Source organism: Brassica napus, chromosome C9 (assembly GCF_020379485.1).
Source record: "Brassica napus cultivar Da-Ae chromosome C9, Da-Ae, whole genome shotgun sequence".
NCBI lineage: Eukaryota > Viridiplantae > Streptophyta > Magnoliopsida > Brassicales > Brassicaceae > Brassica > Brassica napus.
This window is the reverse complement of record NC_063452.1, coordinates 52,131,001-52,146,116: the sequence shown is the minus strand read 5'-3', so window position 1 is coordinate 52,146,116 and position 15,116 is coordinate 52,131,001. Positions and strand designations below refer to the sequence as shown.

The window sequence follows — 15,116 nt, the reverse complement described above, 5'->3', positions numbered from 1 at the left end:
TAACTTAATCAGATTCCACGTGTGTAGAACCACGTGACCACCAACTTCCATTAAACCTTGCGAGTTTCTTCTGTCTCGCTTGGAAGCTTCTTCATATGTCTCTCCTCCTTGAGACGTGGACTCCATGAATCAATGAGCCTATGCTCTGATACCACTTGTGGGGTATTCATACGCTCTGATACCACTTGTGGGGGTTATGATACCCACTTGTTGCGGAATAAAAGCTCATAATACCCATATCCCTTTCACTACTCATTCGATTCATCCTTGTTCATGACTCAAGAATTGTTCACCCAGTTCACAATTACTCTTTGCCGTTCACTGAAACGAGATTACAATAACTATAAAATGGTTATACATATATATAAGGAAACATCTATGTGATTTGTCTTCAAACATGAGTCAGAGTTTGATGGCACCCAAAGACTTAAGAAACTAGTTACGTCAATTTTCTTTTTCCATATCAATTCTCTTCACAACGACCCTTTTAAATACAAACTAAAAGTACTAGTGGATAGATCCACAATCCTATAAACTAGGAAACATAATTGCATAACTAAATAAATAAAGATATGGAGATCAAACTCCTACACTTACGGAAACGTGAAACAACAATAAGGAAATTTGGAAACGCCTTCTATCTTCTTAACCACGTCTGGTTTGATTTGGTTATCTTGATTGAACCATTTGGTTCGCATCAATACTCCTCCATTCAAAATGAACCTTGTCCTCAAGGTTCTTATGAAAGCTTGTTTATCTTTCCACGTTGCTTCAGTTGGTGAAAGTCCTTGCCGATACATCCATGCAAACGCTTGACTTGTAGACTTAATTTCTTGTTGTTGCTTCCTCCTCTTTGTTTGCATTGTTTTCTTCCTTTTCTTTTTTGGTGAGATCTTCTTTCTCTTCTTCTTGGGTATGTGTCGTCTTTTGCTCCAGAAAGTGTGATGTTGGTGACTGATCCGAGTTGATCGAGCTCGTCTGCGCTTTGGTGACGAAACCGTTTGTGACGAACGAGATGCAGTACCATCACCAGCTTTCATCATTCTCACTATCTCCACCATATGATTCACGGTAGCCTCAAGACTCCTGAAACTTTCAGTCATAGAAACGTTCATCTTTTGGAACTCATCGTGCATTTGACGGAGGAGTGTGATCTTTATATCTTCGATGAACTCTTGATTGCATCCCATATCTTATATCACTACAATTTTTGTTTTCTTTTTGTTTTTTTTGAAAAATAGAAAAAAAGAGATAGAAGTTTTTGATACCACAAGGTGGTCCGGATCAAAAACAAAACATGCTTTGATGCCAATTAAGGCCCCTCCTCAAAGCTAAGAGAGTTTGCTCTGATACCAAATGATGGCACCCAAAGACTTAAGAAACTAGTTACGTCAATTTTCTTTTTCCATATCCATTCTCTTTACAAGGACCCTTTTAAATACAAACTAAAAGTACTAGTGGATAGATCCACAATCCTATAAACTAGGAAACATAATTGCATAACTAAATAAATAAAGATATGGAGATCAATCTCCTACACTTACGGAAACGTGAAACAACAATAAGGAAATTTGGAAACGCCTTCTATCTTCTTAACCACGTCTGGTTTGATTTGGTTATCTTGATTGAACCATTTGGTTCGCATCAGAGTTCCAGTCTCAGGTGTCGGAAAGTCAGCCAAAGCTACTTTCCTGCTTCTCTCAGACCGACTATTCTCAGCGAATTTGATGCTTCCCTCGTGCAACCCTTGTTGTTTCTCATCCTCCGTCCACTCAGAGCTGTAATAATATTCCTCCTTAGACCTTTCTCCATCGCTAGACGGTCTCAAAAACATGCTTCCCCATTGCGGAAAATGTATAAACGCAACCGGCAGCGTGCACAAAACCGCCATAGCACCCATCAACGAGAGTCCTTCCGCTGTACTAAACCTCGAAGTTGAGAAGAAAAGCAGTTGAGTCGAACCGGATCCGAAGTTTCCTCCCGCGCCAGTTAGTCCCGATATGAGCCCTAGAGAGCGACGCGAGACGAATGGTGCAACCCCGAAGAGGGCTCCACAAGCGGCTTGTGTGCCGATTGAGAAAAGTATCATTGCCAAAATGGCTATGGGAAGTGAATTAGCACGACCTAGCCAGATGCAAAAGAGAGCTCCCACGGTTTGAAAGATCCATAAGATCCATAACCGGCCTCTCATGCCAAATAGTCTGGCTGCTACATCAGAAGCGTAGCCACCGAAAGGACGGGAGAAGAAGTTTGCCATTCCGAAGCTGGCGGCTACAATACCGGCTGTTTGAAGTTTTAGGTTAAACCTGATCCGTAGAGAACAAGAAAACAAAAACTGTTGTTACTTGTGCGAGAAGTAAGTAAATATTATCATTTGTTTTTAAGAATGAAGAGATCAAACCTGTCGAAGAAATATCCGGAGATAACGTTGTTGATAGTTAATTCAATTCCCATGGAAAATCCATAAAGAACGAATAAAATCCATGTTCTGTAGTTCTTCACAGCGAACCAGAAAACCTAAAACAAAAAAAAACCATTAAGACACTGGAAGTTTGGTGCAAAAGCATTGTCATTTGTTGCAATAATGTTGTTAAACTTCTGAAAGATATTCTCAAATTTTGTAAAAGTGAAGCTTATTATAAAATTCCATGACTATGCTTTAATGTTTGCATAATTCTTATATATATATATCAGTCTACGTATACCTTGGAGAATTTATCTTTAGAGACTTGACCACTCTTCTGAAGGGTACTGAGGTTACCATCAGGAAGATCTTGGCCAAAAGTGAGGACGAGGATGCCCATTACTACTTGAAGAAAGCCAGGGACGAAGAATGCTATGCGCCAAGCCATGAACGGAGTGGCTCCTGCCAACTTGATGACGTGGAAGACCATTGGCATGAGTAGCTGAGTAACTCCACCTCCCATATCGCCCCACCCACCGGCACAGCCGTTCACTAGCCCTATGATCTTCCCGTTAAACATGACGCTGGTCCAATACTGGCAAGACACGAACGTGGCGAGGCAGAACCCGATCATGAACCGGACGGCTAAGTATCCAACCGGGCCGGTCACAAACGACATTGTGAAGACCATTGGAGCGGTTAGCATGAGCGAGAAGGCGGTTCCGTACCGTGTTCCGAGGAGGTCACAAACCGCTCCCATGGCTAACCTTGAGAAAATGGCACCGGAGACGGAGGCTACTCCTGCGTTCCCGATGTCGGTTTTGGTGAGGTCGAGGTTGTCACGGATGATGGGGACTAAAGGTGCAGCGGCGAAGGTTGAGATGAAGCAAGTGAAGAATGAGATCCATCCTAAGTGAAAGGCTCTCATGTGAGGTTTAGCAAATGAGAGTGGGTTGAACACTTTGGCCCGGTGTTCCGAATCAACAGGAAGGGCGAATTTAGAAGTTGGGTCGTTCGATGGGACAACTTGGGATGAAGCATCGGCAGAGAAGGAGAAGACTTGTTCTTTTGCAGTGACTCCATGCAAGGAGGTTCCAATAGAGCCTTCTTCATTAGAAGCCATTTAGATGTTGAGAGTAGGATGAAAGATCTTGAGTGGGGTGAGAATTGTTTATTGCTCTTTGTTGTGTGTTTGGTGTATTGGGAGATTGAGAAATGCAACTATATATAGCCCGGGAGAATATGAACATCCTATTGTAGGTAGGGTTAGGTGGGTCCAAAGATGAAATGTGTATTATATATTTTGATTATAAACGGCGGAAAAAGAAAATAGAAAATTACTGTAATGTATAAGAAAAGTTGGTTTATTATTAGAGTGTTATACATCTTTTAAAAATTATTAAAGTGCTTGGATACTCCTAGTAAATGACAATAAGGGTTTTTGGTTAGTTTTTTTTTAATTGAAATTATTTTTAAACATTAAATCTACATCACTAATTAAGTATCCACATAACGTTGAAAAAAGAACACAACAACACAGCACAACTTCGTCGAAGAACTAAAGGAACCCTAACTGCCTCTTCCCTGAAATCGTCATCGACATTGTGTTTACTCAGTCTTCCTCGAACTAACTCTCTGTCTTGTCTTCTCCGATATCGTCTTCCCCGAAATCGTCGTCTCCGATCGTTTTTACGAAATATTTTTCGCTGTAATCTCCCGAAATCATCTTCTCTGCTGCGTTTTTCGAGTTTGTGGCTGAATTTTAATTTATGTTGTGGCTGAGTTACTTTTCTTTTACGGCTGGTTTATATATGCAATTTCGTTTATATATGCAGTTGTGGCTGGGTTACTTTCTGCCAATCTCCGAAAACCTAGCTATAAGAAGTGTGCATTCTGAGGAGAAAAGACAAATACATTCCAAAAAATACCCAGATCAACAATTGTGGGATGTATTTAATTAAGTTTGTTTGTGATTTCATACCCATATTTTGATAATCTATTTTTTTTTTTAGATCTGAGTGAGAGAAAATTGAACAAAAAGAAAATGAAGGAGATGTAAAGAAGTGACAGATTCAGTAGAGACGGCACAGAGGAGTTCATTGAAGCTTGGATACATGGACGAATACCGGAATGGTGCAGAAAACCTGTATTTTTGGTTTTCTATTCTATGTAAAAAACATAACTCACCCATGTATTGTGTGTTTGATTTATGCTATGTTTACACTACTCAGCCGTGTCGTTTATATATCTTAGCCGTGTCGTTTACATAACTCAGCCATACCTCAAACATACCTTAAAATCAAAAAAATGTTAAAATAACTCAGCCGTATCGTTTATATAAATCAACAATACCTCAAACATACCCTAAAATCAGAAAACTGAATTCAAGTACTTTAAGAAGTTATATTGAAGATCATCTTATCAATATCAAGTGAATATAAAATCAACTGAATGTGTATAGTTTCTTAAACTTCAAGTTGAGACTTTAACTTGATCTTGAGATATATGTTCTCTTACAATCACTTATACAATTCTGACTTACAAGACTCTAACTTTAATCTTTTCTTAAATATAAACCTCAAATCATAAACTATAGAATTATAAAGTTATAAAAATTTAAAGTTTATCTTTGAACATTAAATCCAATATTTTTATTATTATTTAAAGTTTAAGGTTTAGGTTTAAAGTTTACGTTTATAGTTTTGAGTTAAACTCAAATTTTAATCATTTAAAAAAAATAATCTTTAATTTAAAAATTTTGATTTAAACCCGTAACTACATTTTTTAAGTTTTAAGCAATTTTTAAAACAAATTAAAAAGAACTAAAATTATAAATTATATTGCTTTTTTCATGACCATTGATTGATTTTAGTCTAAGGGTTCAATATTTTCAATATAAAATTATAATATTTTATAATGTATTAAAATTTAAACTACAAATATTAAATATAAAATTATAAAGTTAAATATTTTCAAAACGTTATCTCAAACTATATCTATTTCGAACCTTTAACCCTAAACCTTGAACCACATACTTTGACCTCTACCATAAAACATTAAACTTCAAACTTTTTAAAAAAATTAATTAATCATCTACCATAAATTCTAACTACAAATGTTAAAACTCTAATATTTTTGTTATTTAAAAATATAATCTTAAATCTTAAATCGAAACCCAAAACACTATATACCAAACCCTAAACCCACTCAGTTATATACCCTAAACTTTAAACTTCATATTTAAACCATACATCAAAAATCAACATATAATCATAAAATCCAAGTTTTAAAATTTAAAGCTTTATCAAAAATATATTTTAATATAAAATATAATTTTAACCATCAAAATTAAAACATTAACCATTGATTGTTTTAATCTAAGGGCTACAAATCCATCTAGTGGTTATCTTCTAACTTCTTTCTCATTGGTTAGATTTTTTAGTACAAGGATTACAATTCTTGACCATTGATTAGTTTTGATCTAATGGTTTAAAATGCATTTTTTTCTTCACTATCTCTCTTCTATTTGACGTCTCCTTCTCCTCTTCTCTCTCCTTCGAGAGTTCTTTACAGTTCCAGATCTTCTTCATCTCTCTCACTTTCTGTCTTGTAAACAAGAGAGATTCATACATTATCATTCATTTCTTATGCCTTAGTATATTTGGTTTGTAAATCTTAGAAGTGAGAGAAGAAAAAACGTCAAAGAAGAAAAGAAGATTGTCGGAGAAAAAAAAAGTGTTGAAGAAAACTGGTCTTCGCCGTAGTCACAGATATTGAGCTCGTCGCCATCTATATTTGCCAACGTCGTCCTTGTTTCTGTTTCTCAGATCCATTTTTGCCGGTCTCCATCTTCACCGTAGTCGCCACTACCACCGCTTGTCACCACACTGGCCACCTCTCTCTCTTTCAATCTCTCTCGCTCTTTCTCTGTGTTTTGAATTTGTTCTTGTTACTAGAAGAAGGTGGATAAGGCAGATGAGCTTGATGGTGGAGGAGATAGCAAAACCGTTGTGTGGCTTGAAGACGTCGGAGCTCTCGTGGTAACGAGACTGCGGTGGCGAAGGAAGAAGAAAATAATGACCTCCCGGCTCTCGTGATATGGAAGAAACACGCGGTGGTTTAGTTAAGTTTAGATTTTGTCGACACGGCTGCAAGCTTTATTGTTTCTAGGTTATAGATTATGGTTGGTTTATAATTAAACTCAGCCGTAAGGTATGCATAACTCAGCTGTAAGTGTGCATAATTCAACTGTAACGTATCTAAATGGTATAAGCTAGTCGTAACGTTCCTATAACTCAGCCGTTAAGTGTAATATATTTCGCGGGCGGGAAAAAATCATTCCTTCAACTTTGAACACAATATTAAAACTTTAATATTTTCTTAAATTTAAACCTCAAACCCTAAACTATAGAACTATAAAGTTATAAAAATTATAAAGTTTATCTTTTGAACACAATATTAAAACTTTAATCTTTTCTTAAATTTGAACCTCAAACCCAAAACTATAGAACTATAAAGTTATAAAAATTATAAACTCAGTCGTAACGTATGCATAACTCAGCCGTAATTTGATTATAACTTAGCCGTAACGTATGCATAACTCAGTTGTAAAGTATGCATAACTCAGCCGTAACGTATCTGAATGGTATAAGCCAGCCGTCCTATAACTCAGCCGTCAAGTGTAATTTGTTTCGCGACGATTCGTATTTAGGGCGGGAACAAAATATTTTGGGCGGGAACAAAATATTTTGGGCGGGAACAAAATATTTTGGGCGGGAACAAAATATTTTGGGCGGGAACAAACTCATTCCTTCAACTCAGAACACAATATTAAAACTTTAATATTTTCTTAAATTTGAACCTCAAACCCTAAACTATAGAATTATAAAGTTATAAAAATTATAAAATTAATCATTTGAAAACAATATTAAAACTTAAATCTTTTATTAAATTTGAACTTCAAACCCTAAAACTATAAAGTTATAAAAATTATAAACTCAGCCGTAACGTATGCATAACTCAGCCGTAACTTAAGGATAATTCAGCCATAACGTATGTGTTGGAGACTTAATGTATTAACTAAAGTTATCATATTCAGATGACGCACCATCTGAGTCATCAAACATATAAACTCAGCTTTCAAATTCATCATCTTCTTCGTCTTCTCTCATTTTCTTATTTTTTTTGTTCAACTCTCTTCTTTTCTTACAATTTACGGGACTTAGCTTCTTCATCTCTCTCTTTGAGTCTTTTTTTTTCTGCAAGACGACGAATCCAATGAGAGAGGGAGCAAAAGGATATAGGACCGCCATACATGAAACTGGAGGAGAGGAAGCTTCTTCTTTAACCGATCATCATCGAAAACGACGATGACTGTAGTAGATCTGTCTCAGATTTTTAATTTTAAAAAATCTATGTTTTCAAACCCAGTTGCGGAAAAAATAATTACCAGAACCATAAGATCTCAGAGAAGATAAAGAATAAGTTGAAGAAGATAGATAAAGAAGATGAAGAATGAAGAATAACATAGACTCTTATTTTATTGTTGTAACATTAGTGATGACATGGCGGATGACATGGAAAATCGGTTAGTCAGCCGCCAAACGAATATATAACTCAACCTAAATAAATTAGCTCTCATGTACAATGCAAGTCAGCCGAAACGTGGATAATATTTCAGTAATTAATCTTTCGCTAATAAATCAGTTGTAATTAGGATGAAAAATCTTAAGTCAGCCATATCGTCAAATAAATCAGCCGTCAAACAAATGATATTCTAGTAATTAATCTTTCGCTAATAAGTCAGCCGTAAATAAGCTGAGTTTACTATTAATCCATCCAACGATGGCTAATTACATATAACTCAGCCGTAACAACATCTCATAAGTCGGCCGTAAATTCAATAACTTAGCCAGTCGATGTTCATTAACTCAGCCGTGGAAACATAACTCAGCAGTGTCTTAACTACAACTCAGCCAAATTTTACAGAAATCAAACCGCTGATGTATAAGTCAGTCGTAATTTGTGTACGTAAGTTAGCCGTTATCCCATAAATCAGCCGTAACTAACGGCTGATTTATGTTCTTAAGTCAGCCGTTTTCTCTTAAGTCAGCCGCGTTGTTTAATTGAGCCGCAGCGTAGAAATAACTCAGTCGTAACGACGTATATAGCTTTACGGCCGACTTAATGAAAACACAGAACCAAATTCCTATGTGGCGCCGGGTTTTTGTTTACGTGGCATCAAAAAGTAATGATATTTTTGTAAATACGCTTTTTTTCATAACATAAAAAAATGGCACACTTGGTATTTAAAAAATGTCAGTAATAAAAAAAAAAGATTTGTATGGTTCTAGTCAATTGTCTTAAAATATTGTATATTTGAGTAAACTTCTCAAAAAAAAGGCAATTCAGTTTTAGAATTTGAGAACTAATTTCATATTCTTTCTCCATAATTTAGCTGCTATTACGTGCCTGATCATTAGTTCATTACTTACGTACCACATTTATGTTTTGAGTTTTGCCTTACACATACGCTATGCAAGAAGTTATAAGTGTATTTACTAACCCGAAAACAAACCTAAATACCTAATCCTTTCTGATTTATCAATCGACTTTTTTTATTTTGGTATTTTGATACAGAAGTCGTGAGGTTTTATCAAGCAACATCCGCAAAGTCTTTCCTATGAATTAAGTACAATGTTTTAACAAACAATGACACTGAGTAAAAAAATCATAAGAAAAACGTTTCATTTCCAGTATCATTTCGTAAAAAGGTTTTCGATAGATTGGGCAGGTTATATAAAAAGTATTATGTGAAATTGTTCTAAATTGGTGATACATATACGAAGGTTGACAGTTGGCATGCCACTAGCAATAGCTAAAAAGGCCTAAGACCGTACACATCAATGGTGGCGAAAAGCGTCAAAATGTCTTTTAACGATTTAAAATATGTCTCTTGAGCATTTCATGTGGTCGACTCACCAAATGAAATAATTACTATCTTAATATAAGTCCTACAAAAGTGCCCTCACTTTTCTAAACTTTATATAATATATGCATGCCTTAACGTTTCTGAAATATATATATAAGAGCATAAATAATCCAGGTTTTTAAAAATAGGTTTTTGATAAAATGTGGATTCCACTGACGCGTGGATCCCATAAAAATTTTAAAAACCAGTCTCCAAAATCACAAAATAAGAATCGTTTTTTGGGAAGTTTTTGCATTATTTGCTGGCTCCACCGACACGTGACGACCTGCTATTGATTTATTTTTTAATTTTTAATCTTTTTTTTAAAAAACAAAAAAAAAAAAATCTTAAGGACCCCATTTGAAGTTTTACCGATAATCATGGTCTAAGTATATAACTATTGTCTAGTTCATAGGTTATCCTCATTGCTCACTATGAAACGAAATGATAAGTTGACAATCTTAAATCTTCCTAAATCTTGTAACATCTCAGTATATATAAGCTCTAACAAATATTTGTGTAAAATATATGTTTTCTAAGTGTTATAATATCCGTCAAATGGTTAGTTCTAAATAAAATAATTCTCAAAATAACATATTACAAGAGTTTTGCCCAGCTTTATGTTTCTAATTTATACAAGATTGTAACTAATTAATGTTATAAAATCAAAACCAAACATCGTATATACTCGCTACATTTTTTTCCATCAGATTAAGATTTAACTATAAGATAGTTTACAAAAAAAAAAGATTTAACTATAAGAGAAAACAATAAAACTAAAAGCATTACCAAAAAATAATATGATGGTAATGCTTTTTGTTTTATTGTTTTCACATGTAGGTTATGCAACTATAAAAGTCCAATTTGTATAGGTTATGAAGTTCAAATCTTGTGGAAATGTCAAATAAAAACAAATTCTCAATCGATCTTTCAGAACATGAGTAATGGCTCATTGACTTTTTAAAATTTACTCAATGTTCATATGGCTTATCTTAGTTGCAACTTGGTAGATTTCAAAGCATCATATATATGTTGAACAAAGAATGCAAACATCCTAGGGCCTATTTTCCAGCAAATTAAGATGGTCTATTTCATGTTTTATAGAATCTAAAAATCTGAATGATCTAATCCTATTGCATAAAAACGTTTTTTAACCCTTTTCTAAAAAACGTTTTTTTCTTTCTTGGAACTCCATTGCGTAACCAGTAATTTGTACATTGATTAGTTTTTGAGAAATATAGCATGGGCTCGGAAATAGTCTTTACTGTTTCGGTTTAATTAAGAGCATGTTCCAGGTCTCTTATGTTGGAGTTCTTAACGTAATATAAGATACAGTCTCTTAGCTTTTAACTAAAAAAGCTAAGAAGCGTCTCTTAAATAAGAGATATAAGAGCATCATTAACGGGGTATGCAACTCCCGTCTCTTACTTTAATTGGATTAAAAAAAAATTAGCATAATTAAGAGGAGACGTATCTTAATTAGGAGAAAGAAGATACCGTCTTCTGAGACATGTATTGTGTTTTGGTTGTTCTTCTCCTTCTCTTCTTGGCCTTTATCTTAGACCTGGGCATCCGGGTCTTCGGGTCGGGTTCGGATCGGGTATTGTCGGGTCCGGGTCTTTCGGATCCTAGCAATTTAGATCTTTTTAGGTACCTATAACTTTTCGGGTCGGTTCCGGGTCGGGTCTTGTTGGGTCCGGGTCAGTTCGAGTCTATAATTTCAATACCCGTAAAATACCCAAAAATTTTGGGTATATTTCGGATCCGGGTCGGTTCGGGTAGTTAGGACCCGAAAAAGACCCGAAATACCCGAACTGGACCCGAAAACTCTAAAAATACCCGAAGAAACGCAAAAATATCCAAAAATTTATCCAAAATCAGACCCGAAAACCCAAAACATACCCGAATTTTACCTGAATACCCAAATTATATTTTCTAAAAATCTAAAATTTCACCAAAAACCTACAATTATACCCGAAACTTTAAAAAAATCTGAAATACCAAAAATATACCCAATCACCAAATATACCTAGTATATACAATTATTTGCGGGTACTTCGGGTATCCGAACGGGTCTCGGGTAGGACCCGGACCCGAACCGAGACCTGCAGATCCAAAAAAAAAAGACCCAATAGGTACTTAGCATGGATCCGGACCCGGACCCAAACCTGTATTTTCGGGTCGATTCCGGTTCGGGTCTTCGGGTCCGGGTAAAATGCCCGGGCCTACTTCATCTTCTCCAGCTTCGATCAGATCCACTAGGTGAAGTTTCTAGATACACTCTTCTGATCTTCTATTCATCGCGTTCAGCTCGGAATATTCTGTTTTTGTTTCTCTGATTGGATTCGATTGCGACCATCGTCATCTGAGATTCAAACGAGATTTCAATCGAACCGATTGAAATTGGAATCTAGAAACCACGATCTGCTCATTGCTTAGGCTTCAATCAAATTATCGTCGTCATTATTCGTAGCTTGATTTTCTGCTCAGGATTTCAAAAGCGGGATGAGCGAGATGAACGTGTTCAGATCGAGGAGCAATGTGGAAACCAGCTGAAGAGAGGCGCTTGAGATTAGCCATAAGACTCTTAAAGAAGGTTATGGTTTGATTGTGTTTAGATTTTGATTCACTAGTGGTATCTAATTGAGTGATGAACCTGCAGAGAACGAAAGGCTGAAGAAGCTGTATACCGAATCGTTAAACAACTTCGTCGATCAGGTCTCCTTTCCTTTTGAATCCTTCTCTAGTTAATATTTTTCTTGTGTTTGATTCTTGATTCTGGAAAACATACAGCTTGAGCATCGAACTAAGGTGCCACAGCTTGAAAGAAGAGCTGAAAAGAATGAATGATGAAAATAGAAGCAAAGAGCATGTGAGACTCCAAACAAAAGCTTTTTCAGCAAGTTAAGCTTTTTCAGAAAGACAAAACACACAAAATCTCTGAACCAGTTCCGAGCTCAACATTTGTCATCTTCACTGTATCTATCAGTCACGTTGTTTCTCAACAAGCCAAGCTTCTTCTCTGTTTCTCTCACGTAAAGGTATCTTCTTTTTGAATTCTTTGGGAAACTTGGTACTCGTTTTGTGTAGGATTTGCATTGCCTTGCTAGATATTGTCTGTGTAAGGCTTAAAGAGCAGTAAAGTTAGAATCTTGGGTTGGATCTGACTGATGCAAATAGGTTCTCTGTTTTGCTCACTTAAAAAGTTTGTTGCTTTATTTTACTACATCAGTTCAAAAGTAAGGTTTTTGATATTATATCCAAAATCAGTTCTTCAAATGTGTGTTGATTTCTTCAGAACATTCGTATAGACTTGTTATTTGCTCTTAACCTCCTATGTTTCCTTTTTGTCATCTCCGGCATTTGAACAACTCATGGCTCCCTCTCACAACATTCCACTTCGTAGTCTCACCTCCACTGATGAATCCAAACTTGACTTAAATGCTCTGTCTTTGAGCGTTTCCTTCCATGGGTGGAGAGAGGCGAACTCAGCTTTCAAGTCTTGGGCTATAAAAATGTCATCTTTACACAGACCCACATAGAGAAAAGCTGGGATCTTCGAAGCAGTCATGGCATCTACCAAAGGACTCAACAAAGACACAAAGAAACCAAGAGCTACTGGTTAGTTCAATATTATTGATCAATTTGAAGTTTTTTGATTGTGCATTGTGGTAAAGTTTGTTGTACTGAAAGTGTTTTATAAATTTCTTTTAAGAATCCATAATTAAGAGACTTGCAATAAAGTACTTAAATGTTCAAATCTCTTTCTAAGTCTCTTAACTCACTTTTACACTTTAAAAACTATTAAAAATTAATTAAGACATCCTTTAAAGGGTTTTGGGATAATGGTGCTCTAAAAGACGTCTCTTAGCTTTTTTACGCTAAGAACCTCAACCTAAAAGACCTGCAATAAATATGCTCTAAGATCTATGTATAAAAGGAATCGAAACCTACACTAGTTTGGATTGGTTTCGTCTTTAATAGGTCACATTCTCAATATATTTTTATTATATGGTTTGTCTGGTTCAGGTTATAGTTTGACAAATATAGAAAAATACAACGAACCAGACAAATTGAAAGATTCAGATGCGCTTTCAGATTGGCTTTTCAATTGATCTGGATTGCGTAGATACGGGATTGTGTAGTGAAGAAACCCTAGTATAGATAATAGACTTCAAGTGGCAGTTTATAGACTTCAAGGGGCTATATTCAAAAGTAAACGGGTGTGAATAGATTGGAGTCAAAACTTGTGGGTTAAAAATAGATTTACTTTTCTGCGTGAATAAATTGGGCTCCCTTTTCTAACATGTACTTCCCACAAATATTTAATTCAGAAAATAGCCGCTCGAATGACGGCAATTTCACCTAACAATGAACGCGGAGCTTGTTCACCAGAAAAGTGGTTGATGCTTAACGTGCTCATATTTGTTTTCTGCTAGGTGCTAATTATTGACTTACTTGACATACATTAATGATAATCCAATTGACTCATCTCTGATATTATTTTTAGAACCGTACAGATCACAACATTGGGTTCTTTCCTTATGATGCGGAAGATGTACGGGCCGTTTGGCATCCTTTCTTTCTCTGACTGTAATCCTCATCATTCAAACAACTGAGTTATCACACGTCATCTAGCTGTCTTGTTCTCATACGTGGACAAAAATTCTTAAGATAGTATAGTTAGTACTTTAAAAAGACTGTTAATAATCGGAACGTTTTGGGTATAGACGTGATTAGTAAACAGAATGAAAGGAAAGCTGAACCGCTTAGTTTCTTCACAGATATATAGACAAATTATCATGAAAGGAGCAGAGGATATGCTATAGAAAAGAAGAAACAAAACAATGTAAACAGGATCATCCTTCTTCGTTACTGCGTTGCTTTTGAGAAAAAAGGTTAATTGTAAAACCTATATTAATAAGTACTAATATGTTATCAAAAGGTAAACGTTACAATAATCCAGACGTACTTTGTTGGTGAAATGCTACCTGCCATGCAACGATTTCAGCTGAATATATCACATAACTGGTCACTGTAAAATTTACACGACAGACCGCCACAAAATCTCATATATAGTTTGGATTTAGCTATAAAACCACCCAATTATTACGGAGCTGCCGTAACAATAGTTAAACTATAACCTATTGAATATAGTGGTCTAAGTGGTCAACGGATATGGCATGCTGAAAACCAGTTTTGAATCCTCCCAACTTGATTTCAGTGATGGTTCAAACGTTTATAGAGCAAATCATGATGAGACCCAAATTGTATTAATATGGGCTTGCTTTAATTAAGCAAATTGTGAAAATTAAACTGAAATCTAATTGGGCTTCATTAGCTTCCTGAAAAGTCAAATATTTGTTAGGCTTTTATTCAAGCACGAAATGCTAATGAGCTATACAGAAAAAGTGACTTTAAGCGGGTGTTACTGAACATGATATTTTAATGGAATTAGATATATTTTAATTCCCAAATGAAATCCAGCCTTATTCAATTGTATATTTATAAAAATGATTTAAAATCCACTGTTATTCAATATCCAACTGATTTTGTTAGAATTCAGTTATTTTGGAATTTAATGGACTATTTTTAAACCAAAAGTAAAATAAGTACGCCTTTTTCATCAATTGGAAGGATTTCAAAAATACTTTACCCTTTCTCTCTCTCATTACTCTTCTTCTATGGCTCATATCTGGAACTTTTGTTACGAACTAATTATAGAATGTGGAATGTGATTCT

The 15,116-nt window shown here is 35.4% G+C and overlaps 1 protein-coding gene and 1 long non-coding RNA gene across 2 annotated transcripts; one reads left to right on the top strand and one right to left on the bottom strand.

Moving 5' to 3' along the window:
• Window positions 1–439: 439 nt before the first annotated feature.
• On the bottom strand, window positions 440–7,102 carry LOC106407762 (high affinity nitrate transporter 2.3-like). Its single transcript, XM_013848628.2, has 3 exons — window positions 2,706–7,102; window positions 2,402–2,517; window positions 440–2,306 (listed from the first exon to the last, which is right to left on the bottom strand). The coding sequence occupies exons 1-3, from the start codon at window positions 3,525–3,527 to the stop codon at window positions 1,541–1,543; spliced, it is 1,704 nt and encodes a 567-aa protein (XP_013704082.1). The 5' UTR covers window positions 3,528–7,102; the 3' UTR covers window positions 440–1,540.
• A 4,510-nt stretch (window positions 7,103–11,612) lies between these two features.
• Window positions 11,613–13,909, top strand: LOC106407114. Its single transcript, XR_001281649.3, has 5 exons — window positions 11,613–11,970; window positions 12,037–12,092; window positions 12,168–12,415; window positions 12,781–13,813; window positions 13,895–13,909. It is a non-coding gene; the product is annotated as an uncharacterized LOC106407114 (long non-coding RNA).
• The last annotated feature ends 1,207 nt before the right edge of the window (window positions 13,910–15,116 follow it).

Excerpts from the sequence above, each read along its gene's own strand:
- LOC106407762 (XM_013848628.2), bottom strand. The coding sequence starts at position 3,527 with ATGGCTTCTAATGAAGAAGGCTCTATTGGAACCTCCTTGCATGGAGTC. Across the intron at positions 2,518-2,705 it reads CTAAAGATAAATTCTCCAAG|GTTTTCTGGTTCGCTGTGAA; the intron begins GTATACGTAGAC and ends TTTTTGTTTTAG. Across the intron at positions 2,307-2,401 it reads TCCGGATATTTCTTCGACAG|GTTTAACCTAAAACTTCAAA; the intron begins GTTTGATCTCTT and ends TCTACGGATCAG.